This window comes from Aethina tumida, chromosome 1, assembly GCF_024364675.1.
Source record: "Aethina tumida isolate Nest 87 chromosome 1, icAetTumi1.1, whole genome shotgun sequence".
Lineage (NCBI taxonomy): Eukaryota > Metazoa > Arthropoda > Insecta > Coleoptera > Nitidulidae > Aethina > Aethina tumida.
Genome location: NC_065435.1, coordinates 38,850,204 through 38,872,626, shown reverse-complemented (window position 1 = coordinate 38,872,626; position 22,423 = coordinate 38,850,204). Strand labels below are relative to the sequence as shown.

General features: G+C 30.4%; 2 protein-coding genes across 10 annotated transcripts in view; one reads left to right on the top strand and one right to left on the bottom strand.

The window, feature by feature from the left end:
- Positions 1-5,261: 5,261 nt before the first annotated feature.
- The window catches only part of LOC109608266 (probable beta-hexosaminidase fdl), a 49,889-nt gene continuing 32,727 nt past the window's right edge, over positions 5,262-22,423 (top strand). The window contains exons 1-2 of one of the 7 annotated variants that reach the window (XM_049962298.1): positions 5,264-5,746; positions 17,391-17,483. Coding sequence is in view for 2 of the 7 variants with exons in the window: in XM_049962294.1 (XP_049818251.1) it covers positions 5,720-5,746 (27 nt within the window). In the remaining 5 variants the exon portion in view is untranslated. Of the gene's footprint in view, positions 5,747-12,912; positions 13,082-16,216; positions 16,557-16,610; positions 16,630-17,390; positions 17,484-22,423 lie in introns of those variants that run through there. The other 6 variants (XM_049962297.1, XM_049962300.1, XM_049962301.1 and 3 more) reach the window with 6 other exon arrangements.
- Positions 22,149-22,423, bottom strand: part of LOC109608267 (uncharacterized) — a 35,872-nt gene continuing 35,597 nt past the window's right edge. For all 3 annotated transcript variants that reach the window (XM_049962306.1, XM_020024681.2, XM_020024682.2), the window contains one exon: positions 22,149-22,368. In XM_049962306.1, the coding sequence (XP_049818263.1) occupies positions 22,192-22,368 (177 nt within the window). In that variant the 3' untranslated portion in view covers positions 22,149-22,191. The remainder of the gene's footprint in view (positions 22,369-22,423) is intronic.

Below are 22,423 nucleotides of genomic sequence, written 5' to 3'. Positions count from 1 at the left end.
CATTGAAAACTTATGGGAGATAGTGAACAACAAAATAAGGCACAAAAAGTATAGAACAACAAGACTTATTCACGGTTCTGCAGGAGGCCTGGCAAAATATGGATCCAAATATTATTGATCATCTGTGGCTTTCCATGAAAAAAGTTACCCATAATAATGTGAATGTTATAATATATTAGTGTAAAATTAATTAAAATATTAATTACAAATTATTTGTTGTAATAAAACTTTATAAAGGGAAGTTAATTTTCAATATACATTTTTTTGAACATAATAACCAGGACAAAAATTATTTCAATTTTAAAAAAGTTGCTCTACTTTCTGCCAATACTGTAAATTTACAGTACTATTATAGTACCAAACAGCAAATTCATGCCAGAAAATCTAGATATTTGTAACTGAAGAGAAGGTCAACAACAGTTTTGTCGTTATCTTCAAAATTAAACTGTTTATTATGTAAAAAATTGGATGATAACAAAAATAAATATTATGAACTGCAAAAACAAGATGTTTAAAATAATAAAAAATTATTTTTAAAATTATGGCAGTTCGAACTATTGCATCTATTTTTTAAAATAAACAACATATAAATATTTGGGTATTATTCACCCTTTCACGTTTCTAACAGTTTCTTTAAAATAACTTTTTTTCGACAAAATAAGTACCATTATAGTCAAATTTGTCAACGTTCTAACATCAAATTCATGCCAAAAAATCTGGATATTTGTAACTGAAGGAAAGGTCAACAACAGTTTCGACCTTATCTTCAAAATTGAACAACAATCTTTTGTTAGAAAATCTAACACTGTTTATTACTTAAAAAATTGGGTAGTAACAAAAATAAATATCATGAAGAAATATCTGGACTATATTGTGGGTGAGGTAGAACTTTTCATTAACACAGAAGCTTCATTTAAGTCTCTAACGTGGGTATAGGTTTACCAGCTTCAACCCATTATCCAAACTGATGAAAATTGTCTAATTTTGTTATCTTTATATACACTTTACACGTCATTTTTAAGTGAAAGAATGTTTTAAATACAATAAAAGAAAATAATAAATGACCAACTTAGGAAGAGTTTTAAAATAACTTTCAAATAAAATATACAGTTTAACATATTGTAACACACTAAAACAGGTAAATTACATCTCTTTGGTATTTAACATTAAATAGCCCATTAGCAACATAATTTGTTAATCTTTAACTTAAATGTTAGGACTATTATAGTAATAATTTTAATTGAAAAATAAATAAACTTAAGTTTTTAAATCATTATAAAATTGGAATTTTATTTAAAAGATGAAATTACTGTTACATGTTTCATCTTGGTGGTATATTTTCGTTAACACGGGAATTATAATACTATCTCATTTATGTATACATAATATGTTTGTATGACACTAACTAAATTAAAGAAGGTTATCTATTTTTAACATATTATGAATCACTATAAAAATTGGCAGACGAATTTTACAGATGTACTCGCATATTTAATAGCTTATGCTTATTTTTACCACACGTGTCTCATTTATAATTAAAGTAAGTATTTTTTTTAATTAACTGTTTTAAAATTTTAATGAGCACACTTGGTGTAAACAATAGTCATTAAAAATGTAATCTTATCATAATCATTTTGGTACGCTTACCTTCATTATTGATTCAATTGCAACGTTTAGTCTAATACAATTAAAGGTGTGCAAAACAACTGGTAAATATGTTTGTTCAAATATTATCATATAAAAATTAATGTCAAAAACTACGTAAAATGTGTCTATTTAAAAAATAATTGCTAACAAGCCCCAGAATGTTATTTGTATGTACAGATGTTAAATTAATTTTTTTCCACATAAACAAGCATCAGTCTGTAACGTCATTAAGGCAATAAAACCGCTTTTATAAATAAAGTTTAAGTGTGGTTCCGTCGAGATGGCAGCAGAACGTTTGAGAAAATCTCGAAAAGTGTCAAGGATTTTGTGTGCAATAAAAATCATAATGGCAGGTGTTGGGTGCACGGATTATGGATAAGTAGGTGAAGAGTGACTTATAACTGAAGGGTTTCCTTCCCTTTTCCGTTTCTTTTATGGCTTCCCGAACCGAGATCAATTCAATGACCTTCGAACATCTTAATATAATACGAGTTACCTTTTTACTGTTCCGTCAACGTTGGAAAATTCCTTTTTATTAAGGATGTAAACTGTGGTATAAGACACTGCTTCGGTACAATGAGCAACTTGTAAATGAGCACTGCAAAGAAAGTATTAGTTTTGATCTGCTTACTTTGATTTTTAATGTCTTTGTTGACATTTAGTTGTCAATTAGATGTTAAAGTGACACGAACCACTCCTGTAAAATATTGTCTCTATAAGCAATTAACCAATATGAGCTAACAGGTACAAAAATAAGTCATTTTTGCTCTATTCCAAAACAAAAAAGCCATTAACATTTTGGAATTCTAAGTAAAATTTCTCAAAAACAAAATTTTATACAATTTTTGTTCTATTCTTGTGTCTTTTTTGTTGCTCACTATCTCCCATAACTTTTCAATGTAGTTTAGATTGGAAAATTGAGATGACCAGTTCATAACATTAATTTTTTCCCTTAAAAGCCACTGCTTCAAATATCATTTGCTTGTTGAAAATAAAGTTTTACTGACATATTTTTATCTGAATACTGTGCCATGTTGTTCCTCAATATTTCTTTATGCATAAAACGATCCAAGATACCCTCTATTCAAAATAGAGGACTCATTCCAAATACTGGAAAGCACCCTCATACCGTTACCGACCTGTCGCCGAGTTTAACAGTGAGTATGGTAAACTTTCCATGAATAGGTCGCCTTCCATACAAAATCCCATCACTATTAACCAGATTAACCAGATTTCATGACTCCAGATCGCTCGTTTCCAATCATTTAAAGTCCAATGTAAAAGGGACCTGGTAAAATCAACTCTAGCTCGTCTGTTCTTCTCTGATAGTAGTGGTTTTCTAGTCCGGACTTCTCGTATGAAATAGTAATCTATCTTTTACAGTTTTTGAAGAAACATTAATTCCAAGTTGTGTCTCAAGCAGACCTTTTATTTTGATGAAACTCAGGAAAGGATCCTTTTTGAAGTGGGATACAATTTGTTTATTCTGAAACCTGTTGGTTTTTCTTGGTCTTCCAGTTTTATTTTTCGATTGAGATTGAAAGAACGATACAATCTGTGTGTTCATAATCGGTATTAATCATATTAGATTTGCATATAGGTAGGAATTTATATATTTTTAAAGTTGCTCTACTTTCTGCCAATACTGTAGATATGGAAACAATAGTTATGAAAGCCTTAACCTTAACATTATTCAAAAGAAGTTGAAAAAATTCCGTTTTTTATATTCCATTACTAATAATTACCAACTACCATAGTTATGGATTCATATAATGGTTTTAAGTGTTCCTTTCTTCATATCTTTACAATTTGAAAAAAATGCCTTATAAAATATTGCCTCTATAACCAATATGTGCTACCAAGTACAATAATTTATGTCACAAATATCACAATTTTATTAAATCATGATCAATGAAACACCTGCTCTGCAAATACCACAGAAAAATGTATGAGTCTGTCTTGTGATACTAAAAACTCGATTTTGGAGAGTAAAAATGGCGAATCAATAAAATTATGTAGGATTTTAAAAAAAATATTTGGCTGCTCAGAAATCTCCTAGTCATTATATAAAACTTTTTTAATAATATTTCGTGGTCAATATTCCCTTTGGGGATATAATCCATCAATTTTGAATGATACTGAATTTATTCTGAGATTTTAAAGTCATCTGCAAATAAAAGGTTCTCACAAACAAGTCTCTCAGGTAAATCATTAATAAATATATTAAATAATAAAGATCCTTGAAGTACTCCCGATGAAGCTACATAATTATTTGAACTGAAGCCATTATAACAGAGCTATTTTTTAAATAAGATCCAAACAAATTAATCAGACCCCCATTAAAGCCATACCTATACAATTTCTGTAGCATTGGATCAACTCTATCGAAAGCCTTAGAAAAATCCGTATAGACAACATCAACCTGACGGATGAGTCGGATATAAATTGACTAACTATAGAAAGATTTGTAACAGTCGATCTTTTTGACATAAAGAAATAGAAGATTTGACTGGTGAAATATACAGGTATACAGTAGGAAAATGATTTGGCCCGTCTGAATCTAGAGAGAGACATCATGCCCGACAGAGACAGCAGAAGTCGGCCTCGTAGTGGGAGACTTGTTGTCTCTATCGTACGTGATATCTCTCTCAGAATTCAGGTGGATCAAACTCTTTTGGTACTGTATATGTACTTTTCCAAAGCCTTCAAAAAATTACTCAAATTAGAAACCGGACGGTAGTTCTTCAAGTTACTAGCATCACCAGACTTAAGTATAGGGCACACCTTAACCAATTTCCATGATCTTGGAAATACAGAGGCTTCAATTATTTTGTTATAAATAATGACCAGTGGTTTACAAAAAATTAAAGCACGGTCCCTTACAAACAAACTGGGTATGAGATCATGATCAACTTATTTGGAAGTCTTTTTAAATATTTAATCAAAATTTCTTCGTTTAGTAGTGGGACATCCACGGAAGTGTAGCTGTAGGCTTCAAATTCTTTGTTCAAGGAATCACTATCCCCAATGGGGGAATAACCGTACTCAAAATAATTACCAAAGGCATTCACTTGTATATCAATAATTTATAATTGGTATAAATTATATTAGATTTGCTTATAAAGGGCGGCAGCAATTTATATATTTTTAAAGTTGCTCTTCTTTCGGTCAATACTGTAGATTAAGGACATAAGATGAGATTCGTTAATTATTTATTATTTTTTAAATAGGTTTAATCATTAAAAATTATATTAGTGAGTGAAGGATGAGGATAGAAACTGTTGAAACAGTTTATCGAAGAAGAAACGAAAGCCACAAAAACAGTCGAGCCGAAGTCGCCTACTTGGCACAACCGGCAACTTGCAACCGGCCCACGGACGTGCAATAAAGGCCGATTAATATTTTCGTCACGGCCGCGACAAAAAGCAACGCGCACCGAATCCAGACGGTCTGGCGGTGCGGCAGCGGCAGCGGCAGCGGCAGCAGCAACGATCGCCGATCAACAACTGACCGAACCGACTGATCAACGAACGGATCGATTTCGATTTGTTGTTGCACGCCGTCTGCCGCGGTCCGGTCCGGCCTTTGGTGTGTGTGTGTGTGTGTGTGTGTGACGGTGGTGCGGCGGTGGTGGTGGTTGGGCTACGCGATCTCAAGGTCCCCACGCTGACCATCTTCCACACTCTTATTTACCTGCTCTCAGGTGTTCTCTTCGCTTCTCTTCACTCTTCGAGCGTGTTGCGCCGTGGCGTGGTTGGTGTACGCCGTACGACCAACATCATGCGACCGTTCTAGGCGTCTTGCGACTGCGACTGCGACTGTGCCGTTATTGTGCCACCGGTTTCTTCCTCGAAAATCACCAACCACTAACTTGGATGTTCGCGTGTTCGCATTTCGGCAACGCAATAATGGTTTTTTGAATGTTGCACGGTGCGCCGGTACAGTATAGTGTGTATGCTGAAATGGACAATGAAACGTGGGAAACGTTCCCACTCGTGCAATTTCTATTGTGATTTGATTATCTGCTGTGTTGTTGTTGTTGTTGTTGTTGCTCTACTTCGCGGAGACATCAATGAAAGGTCGCTTTTGCTTGTGGAAAGTACGTATTTTAAATTATTATCATTTTTTTTTTGCAGTATTACTTGTGGTACATACGTGTATACACACGGTACATACTAGTTAACCAGATCAGGTTTTGTTGTAATCGTTTCATTAACATTTTATCGACCTTGATTTATCTCATGCAATTTTAACAATAAACGCACTATATTCTCAGCCTTAATTTATTTAAAGAAATGCGTCATTTTTTATTTAAATTGTTTTATTGGAAAATTGTCTATACACTAATCTTTTCATTTAAACTAAACGTAGATATTATCTTTATAAGAGGAAAATACTAATCATACAGTTTAATTTTTTGAAAAGTTATACTGTGCCTAAGTAAACATAGAATGAGGATTTCAAGGAATTGTATACAATTGATTTGGTACCTAGGTGTCTAACAAGTTGTAACAAAAACCAACCCTTAATTACCTGGACAGGGAATTGAATGTAACAATACATATAGATATTAGGGTTTTTGAAACTTACAGTCAAAATGTTTAAATATTGACCAAATAGTTAAATTGTATTGTGTAATTTAATAACGATAATTAATTTTAAATAACTCTTGTTAAATAAAGTGTAATAATTAACTATTTCATTTATATTTAATATCTAACGATTATTTCAAACAAAATTTCAGTTTTTTTTTTTTAAAATTAAATGAAAATGTGACATAGTTTTATCAGAACGAAGTATAATAGAGTTATTTCAATAAAAAGAACCCTTAAAATTTCTTTACGTGTATTTTTAATGATCACGTTAACGTTAAAGAAGTGTTTCAAATAAAATAAAAAATTGTAATCTGTTTTGAATATTTACTAACAGTGACAAAATTTAACTTTCATCATTTTAAATTTAATTGTGGATCTGGGCATTATTTATAAATTTAAATTTCTAATATTAATTGACATTGACAATATAACAACAATTTCTTTGGTTTTTAATAATAAGAATACATCAGTGTAATAGTGGGTTAAGTTAAAAATTATTTTTTGAATCTGACATAATTTTAACATTTGTTGTTTTGTGAAATGGAAAACTTTAAACAACATACCAATATGTTGTTGTGGTTGTTAGAAATGAATAAAATAAACATTAATTAAATTGATTTTTAAACAATCTTTCGATTAACAAACATGTTAAAATGACTGATAGTAGTGTGACATGCCATACATTTTTGGTAAAAATTCTGTAAATATAATTTTATGTATACGGAATGCTTATGTAAATCGAAAGATTTTTTAATACTCTGATATTATTTAGTGTTTCAAAATAAGCAAATGTTAAAGTGAATATAATTATTGATTTTATATATTTTATAAATATTAAAATTGCCATTGGTATAAGTAAGCCATACTCACTTTCTTTAGCTATTAATCAAGAAAATGTCAGAGTGAATATAATTGTTAGTTGAACATAAAAATTAATAATTTGTTTATTTTCAAACAGATTAATTAAGCCAAAACATATAAGGTGTTCCAATGAAAAGAAAGTTATTGGAGTTTTAAAATACACAAAATTAAACGTAAATAGCGAACACACTGTATATAATTTTGGAAAAATAATGGTAGCTCCTTATAGGATGGTCTTTGGTTAACGTGAATGTCAAAAATGAAGTTTCTAACAACAAAATTGGTGACTTTATAGATATTTTACTTAAACCATCAGTCTGTCAAAATTTTTGAAAAAAAGGTAATAACTCGAAAAATATTGTGTTTAGGTATAGGCCATTTTATTTGTAATTACACGTAGAATTCAAAAATTCACAAATATACAGGGTTTTTCATTGAAAATGGCAAAGTTTATATAACTTCCAGAGAAACCAGAGATAAAATTTTGTTTAAAATAAATTAGAAAAATAGACCAAGTCAATTTATAATTGCTATAAAAATTTCATATCAATATCATTTTCGGTTCTCCACAATCTTCTATTTAATAAATTAGCTGAAGCACCCAGTGTATAAATTTAATTAAATTTTGGCACAATATATTAAAAGTTTTAGTTTAAAAGTTATATTTATTTACTATTTCAAAATAAACAAATGTTAAAGTGAATATAATTATTAGTTTTACATATTTCAAATATTAAAATTGGCATTGGTATAAGTAAGCCATTTCATCCTCAATTTTTTTAGTCATTAATATCAAGAAAATGCCAGTGTGAATATAATTGTTAGTTGAGCATAAAAATTAATAATTTGTTTATTTTCAAACAGATTTTAAGCCAGAATATTTAAGGTGTTCCATTGAAAAGAAAGTTGTTGGAGTTTTGAAATACACAAAATTAAATGTAAACAATGAACACACTGTATAAAATTTTGGAAAACTAATAATGGCTCCTTATAAGATGACCTTTGGTTAACGTGAACGCCAAAAATGAAGTTTCTAACACCAAAATTGGTGGCTCTATGGATACTTTACTTAGACTATCAATCTGTCAAATTTGTTTTTAAAAAATTAATAACTCAAAAAATATTCTGTTTAGGTATAGGACATGGTATAACCATTTTATTAGCAATTGCTTGTAGAATTCAATAATTCTCAAATATACAGGGTGTTCCATTGAAAATAACAAAGTTGACGTAACTTCTGGCGGAACCAGACATAAAATTTTGTTCAAAATAAATTAAAAAAATAGATCAAGTCAAGTTATAATTGCTATAAAAATTTCAAATCAATATCATTTTCCGTTCTCAATAATCTCATGAATAAATTAGCTGAAGCCTCCTGTTTATAAGTTTTAATAAATTTTATTAAATTTTGACACAATATATTAAAAGTTTTAGTTTAAAACTGATATTCATTTAGTATTTCAAAATGAGCAAATATTAAAGTGAATATAATTATTGGTTTTATATATTTTAAATATTAAAATTGGCATTGGTATAAGTAAGCCATTGCAACCACAATTTCTTTAGTTATTAATATCTATAAATGTCAGATTAGCAATAAAAATGATCTTATCTGGTTGTGGTTGTTAAATATTAACAGAATAAACATTTTATTTATAAAAAGAATAAAAATAAATAAATTAAATTAAATTTAGACACAAGATACTAAAAGCCTTAGTCTAAAATTTATACTTCTTTACTATCTTTGAAAAAGAAACAGTTAAAATGGTTGTAATGCAAAGAAATTGTGAAATTGACATCTTTTAAGATACGTAACCTTAAAAATATCAATCTATACCATTCTATAGTATTGTATTGTTTGAATTAATTAAAAATAAATTTAGAAAATAACCTTAATTTATAGAAAAAAAAAACGTCCTTGTAACTGTTACGCTATAAGAGTCGGTTTGAGGAGAGTTTTCAACTGTGGCACAACTTATATAATTTTGAAAGGCGCCAGTTCGATCATTAGAAAGTAAATTTACAACAATCCAGCGGCTGTAACTGAATAAAATAAAATGTTAATGGACTTCGTTGCGAATTCAAGGTACGAACTGACCTGGTATGTTTCTCGAGGTGAAAACGTTAATTTATTCGATTTCCTGTCATATTTCGTACGATTGAAAGAAAAAAAAAAAATTGGTGACACGTGTCTTAATAGTTCCAAATATTATTATTAAACAAAAAAAAAAAAAAAAAATGAACGCAAACCACGACCAAGTGATCAAATCTACTGGTTTGTACGGTTTACAAAAGTGGACCCGTGTTTTAAACGGTTCGTTGTGACCTTAATGGCTAATATAAAACATATTTCCTGCTCGCCCGTTTTGCGAGTTATAAATAAAGTTTAATGTGGCTCATGACCCCGGTTTAGTCAAGTATTGCGATACTTGAATTACTGAAATGCATAATTTTTATTTGTTACTTTCCTGCCACGATCTAATTTGTGTTGTGTACTTTAGGAAACGCGATATTTCTCTGGGGCATTAAAGTGGATTCCGGAACGAATTATTCATCTCGGGCTTCCCCAAATCGATACCTTCTTGAAGATTATATTTTCGTTTTTAAAGGTGGAACAACGTTCCACATTTAAAAACGTCATTTTATATGCGGAGGTATGAAATTATTGAACGTTTTAATAAAATTTTAATTGGATCAAGTATGAATTTCACTAATGCGGTATGAAAATAGGTCAACCTATTTAAGGTACTTGAGCACCATTAAAATGATTAGTCTCACGATAATTGAAATTGATCTTTTAAACATACGGGTTGAGGCATTCAAATGTCTGATGTGATAACCAAAAAATGCTGATAATCCAAAATTTAATCATTCATTAAATCGGAATGATTGATTGATTGATTAACTGATGTTTGTCGCACGTCTTAGATGGGGCATACAGTAACCTTGAAATCTTAAATAGGATTTACTCTTTATCGCAGATTTGGCTAATATTTACTATCTAGTGCTAACATTAGTACGCTTTCATGCACTTCTTTATATAAAAGTATAAATATACATTTAATATATAATGATTATTCTATATAAAATTTACGTTATATGTTTAATATTAAATAAAATATGGCAGAGCCTTATCAGATAATATAATAATCTCAATAACAAGAACCCTTACATTTTTTTACAATGTTGACGAAGTGTTTCAAATAAACTAAACAAATCTGTATTTTAAATATTTACCAACAATATACTGTAATTGTGATAATTCTTAAATTTAATCGTATCAGATTTAATTTTAAATCTGAGCATTATTAATATTCGTGAATTTTATACATTAATCGACATTGGCACATATCAAAATAGATATGATTATTATTTTTTAAATCAAAAAACAAAATTTTAATTTTCTAAAAGATTTAGTTTAAAACTGATATTAATATAGTATCACATAATGAACTAATGTTAAGGTGAATCTAATTGTGGAATTTAAACTTTAAATGGCATTGGCACAAGATACTCAATCCAATTTTTTACTTCTTAACAATAATATAAGGTCAAAGTGGATATAATTGTCTCTCGAGTATAAAATCTATGAATAAGAAGTCAAAATTATAATATTTTTTATTCTAGGAGACTAGGAATTTTCCTAGAACTCTCCAATTTTTGGTTGTGGTTGTTAGATATTAATAAAATAAATTTAATTTGTTTCAAAAAATGTAAAATTCAATAAACTGAATTGAATTTTAAGACAATATATTAATAATTTTAGTTTAAAAGTGATATTAATTTAGTAATTCCTAATCAGGAAATATTAAATTGTTTGTGTTATATTTTAAATTCTAATTTGACAATGGCATAAGATATTGGAACCCCAGTTTCTATAGTTCTAAAAAATAATATAATCCCAAAGTAGATATAATTGTTTGTTAATCATAAAAATTAAGTACTTTTACCAACTAAAGTCAAAATTTTAACACTTTCTGTCGTATAAAACGGAGAATTTTCAAACAACTTATTAATATTTGTTTGTGGTTGCTAAAATATTAATAAAATCAATATTGTTTTATTCAAAAGATATAAATTTCAATAAACCAAATTAAATTTTGAGACAAGATATTAAAAATTTAGTTTAAAAGTGACATTAATTTAGTATTTCATAATGAGAAAATGTTAAATTGTTTGTTTTATATGTTAAATTTTAATTGACAATGGCACAAGATATTGCAACCCCAATTTCTATAGTTCTCAATAACAATATAATGTCAAAGTTGGTATAATTGTTTGTTGGCCATAAAAATTAAGTACTTTTTCCAACCAAAGTCAACATGCTGTCGTGTAAGACTGAGAATTTTCAGACAACTAACTAATATTTGGTTGTGGTTGTTGAGATATTGATATAATAAACATTATTTTATTCAAAAAAATATAAATTTCAATAAATTGAATTAAATTTTGACACAAGGAACTAATGCAATCACTGGTGTATTTCTTAAAGAGGTGAACAACGACAAAAAAATTATTCATTTTGAAAAATGTTAATAAATGGTAAGTTCTTATGTATCAGGATGCTTGGATTACGTCAGTCCCACCATCTCATCATCTTTCAAGTTAGTACTTATAATGGTAGGCTTCGACTTCAATCTGCTTATTAATCCTGATTTCAAATAACAGTTCATAACTGAGATCAAGAGAAGAAAATTAATTTCCTTGAATACAGTATTATCTATCATGAATTTAAAATACACATCGAGATATCCTACGTATTTTTAGCAAAAAAAAAAATAAAAAATAGGAATTTCTAATTAATATTTCGAAGTTACACTTTCGTTTGTTTCACTTGAGGGGATGTATTTTTAATTTTAGTATTAGTATAGTTTCCCCTCAAAAGATTATACAAATGGAGTGTTTATTACTCCAAAATTTGAACGTTTTTGTTTAAAAAAGTCACCCAGTATTTTCGGTGTGAGTAAATTATTATGTTTATTTATCCCAAAATTGATTTTCAAGCTCAAAGTTGAACGCTTTTATCACATTCCTTGAATACAGAATTATCTATCATGAATTTAAAATACACATAAAGAAATCCTACGTATTTTTAGCCACAAAATCCGAATTTGCAATAAAAAAAATGGAGGTTTCTAATTAGTATTTCAAAGTTACACCCTGCTTTACTTGAGGGGATGTATTTTTAATTTTAATATTAGTACAGTTTCCCCTCCAAAATAATTATTACTTGAGTTATTTAACGTTTTTGTTTAAAATAAGTCACTTGTGTTTTCAGTGGGAGTAAATTATTATGTTTAATCGCCCCAAAATTGATTTTCAAGCTCAAAATTCTATCACATTTAAAAGGCGTTACATCGCGTCATTAAACTTTCTTATTACTTTTACACTTTTGCCAAAGAATTTTGGTTTTCTACGGTAAGTAAGTATTCGTAAAAATTCATAGTTTCTCCAACTTTCAATCCGTACTTAGCATACAAGTTTCACGAATCGTAAAATGGGTGTTTAAGAAACACCTTCGCAAGTTTCACAACGTTAAATAAATGTTTAATACATAAATCACAAGGATTCATGGAAAAATATTAAAATTCCCGTACAGTGACCGTCATATTTCGGAATTAATAAGCCTATCGGTCCGATCTACCGCAGCGTAAATGAGTGAGTGACCACTTGTTTCGGGTACGCACGCGGACACTGTTGTTCCCAAAATATCCGGACGTAACTGGCCAACATATAATATCCGCGGAATCACCGAAATAGAAACGCGATAGATAGGAGAAGTGGCGCATATCAAAACGGACAAGCTGGACCGTGCAACGTGCACGATTAGCGACCATTAAAATGTTTTTTTTTTTCATAAATAACGTAAAGTGTGAAGGCAATTAACTCGTTTAGTTTACCATAAAGACGGCCAGAGGTGAACTTTGAATCCGTTCGCGGTTCGTTTTTCAATTTTCACCGTCACGGACACGTTACAAGTATGTTGTTGTTGTTGTTGATGTTGTTGATGTTGTTGGTGATTGTGTACAAATAAATCCACGCTTTGGTGTGTGTGAGTTATATTTAGATTGATGGTCGGGCACCACTTTGTGTTCTGTGTTTTAGACGTAAGATGTGCGGATTATATGAACGTTTGTTCTCGCACGTCGGATGGTAATTCGACGACGTTGGCAACGTTGAATAATTTCAATCGAAAGCCACGACAAGATTTGCGTTTGTCGGTTTAGTAAAATTCCAAGCCGGAAGTGTTTAATGCAATGATACCATTATTATGGAAATTGGGTACCTTAATGACATCCTTACATAATGTTGGCCGGTATTCAAATTAAACAAGAAAAATAATAATTCATGTAATTATTAAACATGCACGTATGACCTCATTTTGTTGTTGTAATGATTAGACGATCATGACCGATTCGCTGTTTTTCAACGGCTTAACTAATATCTTCAATTAGTAGCTCGGAATTTCCGAGACGGTATTAATGATGTAAGAAAAAACAATTTTCATTGTTATGTTAATAATTTTCACACTTTAATGCATGCTTGTTTAAATGTTACAGTCAAATTGCGGCTCGAGTTAATTTATGTGATTCGTTTAACGTAATTTTAGCTTAGTTTACTTTTAAAGTCGTTTATTATAACAGCAATTAAAAAATCATACTTAATTTTATACTTGTTTAAATGCTTCAGTTAAATTGCGGTTTAAATTGATTTATGTGGTTCATTGAACGAATTTTTAACATGTTTTCGTTAGTTATTACTAATAAATTAAGTTTTAAAATCATTTATTATAACATAAGATTTAGCTTAGAGTTTATATTAATAAATGTATAATTTTAATGATAATCTTTGTTTTTTACAAATAGATACAATTAAAAGAACTATAATAATAAATATCAATTTATTGATGAAACAAATAAGTTAATGTTAAATGAGAAGTCAAAATATTAACATTTTTTTTTCCACCAGACTGGGAATTTGAACAACTTCCCAATATTTGATTGTGGTTGTTAGATATTAATAAAATAAATATTATTTTATTCAAAAGAGATATTACAAATTTTAGTATTTCACAATGAAAAAATATTAAATAAATATATTAAATTGTTTTATATTTATAATTTTAATTAACAATGACACAAGATATTGCAACCCCAATTTCTATAATTCTCAATAATAATATAATGTCAAAGTTGATTAATCGTTTGTTGGTCCTAGAAATGAAGCACGTTTTCCAACTAAAGTCAAAATTTTAACAGTTTCTCTCGTGTAAACCTGAGCATTTTCAGACAACTTACTAATATTTGGTAGAGATTGTTAAGATATTAATAAAATAAACATTATTTTATTCAAAAGATATAAATGTCAATAAACTGAATTAAATTCTGAGACAAGATACTAAAAATTTTAGTTTAAAAGTGAAATGAATTTAGTTTCATAATGAGGAAATATTAAATAATGTATAATAATTTAAGACGACGAACGTCTTGTTTACCTTTTTAACACATTCTATTGAGGAGAATAATTAATATATTTTTGTGCAAACTTAGTCTTGCTTGAATATCCTTTTTTGATACCAATGGTTTACTTACTTCATCATCAACGAATTTTATTGTTGATAACGATAATAATTTAATTTAGTACCATATATTTCCAAGTTTGCTTTATAAAAAAGCATATACACGCCTGTCTATAGCTCTCATTAGATTATTAATAAATTCTAGAGAGATATTATTCCATTATATTTATATATGGGTTTTGAATAAGTATTTTCCTACGAATTAATTAAGTTTTATGTGATTATTGTATTACTAGTTTTATTAGTGAATTAATTACATTCGTTATTTTATATATACATCCAGATTACTGGAATTACTTATTTTTATAAACTATATCAAACATTAGTTAAATATGTTTGTATTTTAATTTGAAGAGCCGTTTTCTCTGGACCTTCTCGAAAGCACACACATACACACATACATTGCTGTGTTCTACGAGAAGATATTCTCTTCAGTCCATTGGATAGTGAATAAGAACGCATTGACAGCATTTGCGTTGAAAACCTATGGGAGATAGTGAACAACAAAATAAGACACAAAGAGTATAGTAATCAGCAAGATTTATTCACGATTCTGCACGAGACCTGCCATTTATTGCTTTCCATGAAAAAAAGCTGCTTGGAAGTTATTAATAATAATGGGAATTTTACAATATATTAGTGTAGAATTAATTAAAACACTAACTACAAATTATTTGTAGTAATAAAACTTTAAATAGCATAAGTTGCTCCATTTTTGGCCAACCCAAAACAAATAATTATTACTTAAATTAAATTCTTTATTTTTTTTATTGTTTATATATAATTGTAAAATTTATAAAAGAAGTTAATTTTTAATATCTATTTTTTGAACATAATAACCAGGACAAAAATTTGCTCTACTTTCTACCAATACTGTATGGTTCCGGTCCAAAACATGGCACTTCAGTCCGCATATGGAGCCACTTAACTGGCTGAAACGACACATTGCGGTCTCCAATTACTACTTACTAGTTCTATCCTCTTTTCTTTCGAAAAAAGAATTTTGACCACTGAGGTTGAAAATCATGGATCTATTCCATTGTTGATGTTCTGTGTCTAAGTAACAACTTAGGACTAGCAATAATTAAATTTTTGATGGTGACATTCGTTGTATGTAGCCTGATAATTATAAAATAAGCCTGTTGACACTTATTCACCTATTTCTTATAACAATTTGGACTATAATTATGTCTGACAGTACATCTGTATTAAACCAGATACTTCGGTAGTCCGGAAAGAAATCTGACCAGGCTATTTAAGTTACATTGCACGAGTATATGTTAATAATTAAATAAATGTTTGTTTAAGTCTGGGCAATAGTAAAATTTATAATTTATAAAACAATCTAAAGGTAAAAAAATAAATGTAAAAGTAATTTCTATTCGAACACATAAATGTTTGCCAGGCGAAATAATTAATTGAAATTTAATTAAAAAAAGATAAAGCAACATAAATAGGAAATAAAATTACGTTACGATAAATACAAGTTACGCGACAAAAAAATTAAAAATAGAATCAAACACAACAACGAACACGGGACGGACCGCAAATTCATTTGTGTGTGTACATTCGTAAAAACGCTATCAGAATAGTAGAGGAAACGAAAATCACAACGCAGCATCCTGTCTCTTGACTGGTACTTCCTGCAAAATGGTCCAGTGACACGACCCGCGTACGCTCGCACAACTGCTGTGTAGAAAATTCGCTTGTTTGTTTATTTTTTTCCTCCTTTCTCTCCACTGCTGCGTCGTGTTGCCGTTGTCTGTGTCGTCGGTCGGCGCGTTACGCCCGCGTTACACCATGTGACAGTGATCCATCCCAGTCGACGGCTGTACCTTTGCGATAACAAATAAAATCGGCGCGAGACGAAATACGTAAGTCCGTAAACTAGTTTGGCCGGCTCGCGTGTCCGTGTTGCGGTCCCGATGTCACGGACGTGTAACAGCAGTAAGTTGGCTTTTTGGCCCGTCGCACAACGTCGACGGCCCTCTCGGCCACGTCGTTTTTGAATAAAAAGACGCCGTGACGCGGGCATTTAATAATAAACCCCTTGACCCAGCGCTGATAACGAGTTGCGATGCTTTTAAACGGCTCGTTCGATTTTAATCGAATCTTACGCGGTCAGTTGTTGGTTAATTGTTGCCGTCCGAGGAAAAATGACTTAACGACCGGGACCGAAGCTTTAATTGTTTCGGATTTACATGCACATTTCGGGTGGGACCGGTACTTACTGGTAATTTGGGCACGTCGATTAAATCAGTCTAGTTTGTGACAGGAAATTCGTTCGACGTAGACTTGTCACCAAATGAGTTTCTGATTAGTTTGACGTAAGCCGTAACTTTGCACTCTCCGAGATTCCTCGGTGATGGAAATATATATTTTTTTTCGGGCGGGCACAGGAAATGAAAATTCATGCTCGACGTGTTACGTTAGAAAAAAAAAAAGGTGGAAAAATTAAAGACGGCAAAAGCGTGAAGTGCTCTCGAAACGGAACACAATTGCTTTAAAGTGTGATTGTTTGTCGGGTGCAATTTTGCATTTAAATCTGTTTGAAAGCAACGTTCTCATGATTAATTTTTATCGATATAAATTAATTACTAATAAAAAATATAATTGCACATAAATTTAACGCTAATGGGGTATTTTATTGTTAAGTCGTTTCATTATTTGTTATCTGATTATTTCATTGTAGTTTCGTTTTGTTCCAGGTAGGTGTTAGTGTGTCGTTGAGTATCTGTATGTATTGCACTGCGACTTGTCTTGTGTGTTTTGTTGTCTCTCAGAGTTGATGTTCGACAAGTGTAAGTATTTACAATTTCTACTACATATTGCATTTATTTAAGAAATTGGATTAATGGTACGAATTAAGCAATTGTTGGATCGTGCTTTCGACACTACTTAAAATTATTAAAACCTGAAGTATGAAAAGTGAGCAAATCGTCAACTATATCTTTATTGTTTGTGGTTTTGTGATTGTCAAGGGAATTGTCAACAGTCAGCTTAAACGAATTCTACGCTTCAACTTCAACAGATAACAAAAATGTGGGTGTATTTTTCCTTCTTTGATTTTCTTTAACCAGTTTTTAACGAATTTTTTGATGAGGCACCACTTAGATTTTGGGTAGGAGTTGCAGCAGGATGTCTGTCCTGTCCTGGTCTTCTGGTGTATTGATTCCTGTGGTAACTCAACATTATTCAATTAACAAAACAGTTTGAACACACTCACCACTAATTAAATATTTAGTTTGGGATTCCGTATTAACAATATAAGAAACTTAAAACTAAGATGAGATTGATAATTTATTTCTAACAAAACAACGACAGTCTCAACCTGTTTTACTAATTTATCAGATTTAGAATATCAAAATATGTGTTCCATCGTTGTTAACTAGCGTAAAAATAACACAACTTTTTTAAATAACTTTTATTCAACATAATAATCCTCAACCTCATTTTTGTCCTCCTCTTAAGAATTAAATCATTTATCAGAAATACCTGAACTATATAGTGGATGACGTACAACTTTAACAACATTTAACATTTTGAAGCTTCTTTTGAGTTTCTAATACGACACGTAGTTTTGCGTCGCCATAAAAAAGTAAAACACCTTTTCTATTGCTTAGTTTCTGAGGCTATTCTTTGAGTAAGTTTTTCATGAAGCACCAGACAGCTGCATTGTTTGATTAGCTTCTTAGGAGGTAATACCATTCAGTAACACTTATACATACCATCTTCCTTGGGTTAAGACTTTTTAATCTACTATTCTATCAGATTTATCAGCTTCAACTCATGGTCTAGACCAGCCAGAATTGTTATAATCAAATTATTTTTTGCTGTGAGGGGAGAATCGACAATTGTCAAACGCCTAAATATATATCCTCACTTAATTTATGTAGATTTATTCAATTTTTTGTTGAAATTGATTGCAAGAAGCCTCCTCTAATGATTGATTCATCACAGTTGCATGTCTAGCCCATCCCTAAACATGCTGCATGAGGATTTTGCACTAGATATTGCTAAATTCCTTCGTCTTTTTAACCTAGAAAGAAATATTTTAGATACAATATAATAAAAAATTATTTAATTAAATTACAGCGAAAACTTAGATTATTTTTTCCGGTACATAATATAATGTTATCAATGCTTATACCATAAAAAAGCAAACACACAATATTGATTTTATTAGCAAATCATAAAATGTTATCAGTCTTTTATTTGTAACTAACTGAGAGTGACCCGTTTTCTCTCAGACTTCATGTTCGACAAGTGTAAGTATTTACAATTTATACTACATATTGCATTTATTTAAGAAATTGGATTAATGGTACGAATGAAACAATTGTTGGATCGTGCCTTTATTGTTTGTGGTTTTATGATTGTCAAAAAAATTGTTAACAAACACCTTGAACGAATTCTACGCTTCAGCTTCAACAGATGACAAAAATGTGGGTGTAAATTTTTCCTTCTTTGATCTTCTTTAACCAGTTTTTTAATGAATTTTTTGATGTGGCACCACTTAGATCTTGATTAGGAGTTGCTGAAGGATGTCTGTCCTGTCTTGGTCTTCTGGTGTCGTCACCAAACTTCATGTACCATTATAATATTCGGAAAATTGATTTCTGTGGTGATTCAACATTATTCCATTAACAAACTAGTTTGAACACACTCATCACTAATAAGAAAATTAAAAAGAAGTAAAGCACCTTTTCTATTGATTAGTTTCTGAGGCTATTTTTTGAGTAAGTTTTTCATGAAGCTGCATCGTTTGTTTAACCTCTTAGGAGGTAATACCATTCAGTAACATTTATACATACCATGTTCCTTGGGTTTTTAACTTTTTAAAGACCAGTCAGAATTGTTATAATCAAATTATTTTTTGCTGTAAAGAGAGAATCGACAATTGTCAAGCGCCTAATTATGTATCCTCACTTAGTTTATGTAGATTTGTTCAATTTTTGGTCGAAATTGATTGCAAGAAGCCTTCTCTAATGATTGATTTATCACAGTTACATGCTTAGCCCATTCCTAAACATGCTGCATGACGATTTTGCACCAGATATTGCTAAATACCTTCGTCATTTTTAACCTAAAAACAAATATTTTAGATATAATGTAACAAAAAATTATCTAAACTTGGATTACTTTTTCCGGAACATAACATAACATAACATAACATAATATAATGTTATCAATGCTTATACTATAAAAAAGCAAACACACACTATTGATTTTGTTCGCAAATCATAAAACGTTATCAGTAGGTAGTTTATTTGTAACTAACTGATAAGTATAAACCAGAAATTAATGTGAAAATATACGAGTCAAAATTATCAAGCAGGTAAGTGGTAAATCATGCACGAGATCGAAACGTAAGTAGATCTTTAATTTGAATACGTTACGATTTGCCGTTCGTTTTCCGCTAGATATCATTACTTTTAATTGATTATTATTCAACTTCGTTCATTAGTGTAATTACTTAATAACCGATTTCTAAATAATGAAAGAGGAGTACTTTTAATGATGCATCGCAATTAAACCGGCTTGTATGTGAACGGGGGCCCCATATTTATGCAAGGGTTTTTAATAAACTTTTCTGGATAATTTTATGCTCGTATTTAGATTTTTGTTGTTCAACTTAATTAATTGCTATTTTACTTCCATCATTACGTTTAGTGTTTTAATACTGAAGTATTTTCCCACGGATTAATTACGTTTTATGTGATTATTATTAGTTTTTGTTAGTGAATCAAGTGATTTAAGTTTTATTCACTTTCGTTTTTATATATACATCCAGTTTATTAGGATTACTTACTTACTTTTATAAAATATCTCAAACGTTAGAAACAGAAAAGTTTACTTTTTAGTTTAATGTTCTTCTAGGAAGCATGACGTTGTTGTCTTCTACGAGAAGGGTATTCTCTTCAGTCCATTGGGGAGTCAGTGAGAACCTATTTGCAGTCATCACCTTTGAAGAACTTTTCTACATTTTGAATATCTCAGATTTTCTGGATTAAAAATTATAATAATATAAGTCAATTTAGTACCACTCTTCGACAGCAGCCTGTTGTAGCTCTGGAATACACATGAGAAGATTTAAACGGTGCCGAATTGATCTGAATAAGTATCCTATACATACTCAATTGGGTTCATATCCCGAGAAAGTGGTGGCCACCTCCATATGCCTATTCAAACCTCAATGTTCCGTGTCTTAAGTAATAGTCTAGGTACTCCTAAAGGTCTTCTAGTTCGTAATCGACTAACAACAACCTGTTTTCTGGAAGTTGCATTAGAAATAAGTTAATAATATGTAACCTGATGATAAATCCAAAAGATGTCAACAGTTATTCCTATTTCTCACAACCATTTGGACTATATACCTGTCTTGATTGGCACCCTTGGACGTCTGCTTCGAGGTCTAGTTTCGAGTCTTTCCTCGTGGAGCAAAATTAGTCGTAAATGATTTCCATTACTATTGCTGGACTACCGCAGTTTCCTGTTGATTAATTTTATGTTATCACGTACAGTAATAAGTTATCAATGACCACACGTTAGTTTATTTTTTAGGGATTTTTATACTTATAAAACCATGTTATGTGTTATTCAGTTTTTTTTATTATTAAATAATTCACGGTTTTTGTTGAAATATTTTATTTCTACATTTATCTATGTATACATAATCTTTCGTACTATAACATTATCATTATTGGTCGAACATTAATTTAGAATTTAGCAGAGATTAATGTCATCTCTGTATTTATACAATTCCAATTCCTAACCAGCAGTACAGTGTCAATAATAATATTAAACATAACGTATATTTAAAAGTAATCACTCTTTTTACAAACTATAACTACATATATACATAATTAGTTAGTTAGTTTTAATGCAAGAATTAATTAATTATAGTTTTAAGCTTCCTAAAATCCTACAGTTTATGGGGACATGTTCGAAGTAAAAGAGGTAAATTTTATTCTAACCCAGTTTATGACAGTTTAAATATCCGTTTGAAATGTAAATGTATATTTTACCTGGATTACTTCTAAAACACCCTGCACTTAACATTGACGTTTATAATTTTACTTTAGTTTTGTGAGTTCTCATGAAAAAAAAACTCAGAAATTAATTATTGTGATCATTTACATAGGTGCAAAACTATCACAGCTTTTATACTCGACTTCAAGCATATTTTTGATTGTGTACGGGGCGTCAAACAATAAATTCAATTAATTGATTTATTATAGCACCCGTTTACACATCAAATTTGCAAAACATCACATGACGTACACACATCTAACACAAACATTTCTATAAAATTCCACTAAACCGATATTTACACTAACACTTTGTTTAAAAACAAATCACTCTAGGCTAATGCCTAACTCAATATTGATCATGCTTGTTATTGACACCATGTAGGTCAGTTTGTTGTTTATTGGTCATTGTTTTTACCCTTAACCCATGCACATGTGATGTCTGTTAGTGTTCGAATTGTCTTTTGACCCTGTTTCTTTACACGTAACCGTGACTTAATTGGACCGCAGTCTCGTACGTCGGAAGTCCCGACTCGTCCGTTCGTTCCAGATCCAAATCTTCCTTCGTTATCGGCACCACCACGTCGTAAGCGGGCGGCGGACCGGGGGTCGGCGGTCGGTTGGCTTCCGTCGTGAAGTCTTCGGCGACCAGCCACTGAAAACATAACGGGACGTCTTAAATAAATATACTATAAATTTTTGTTGTTTCA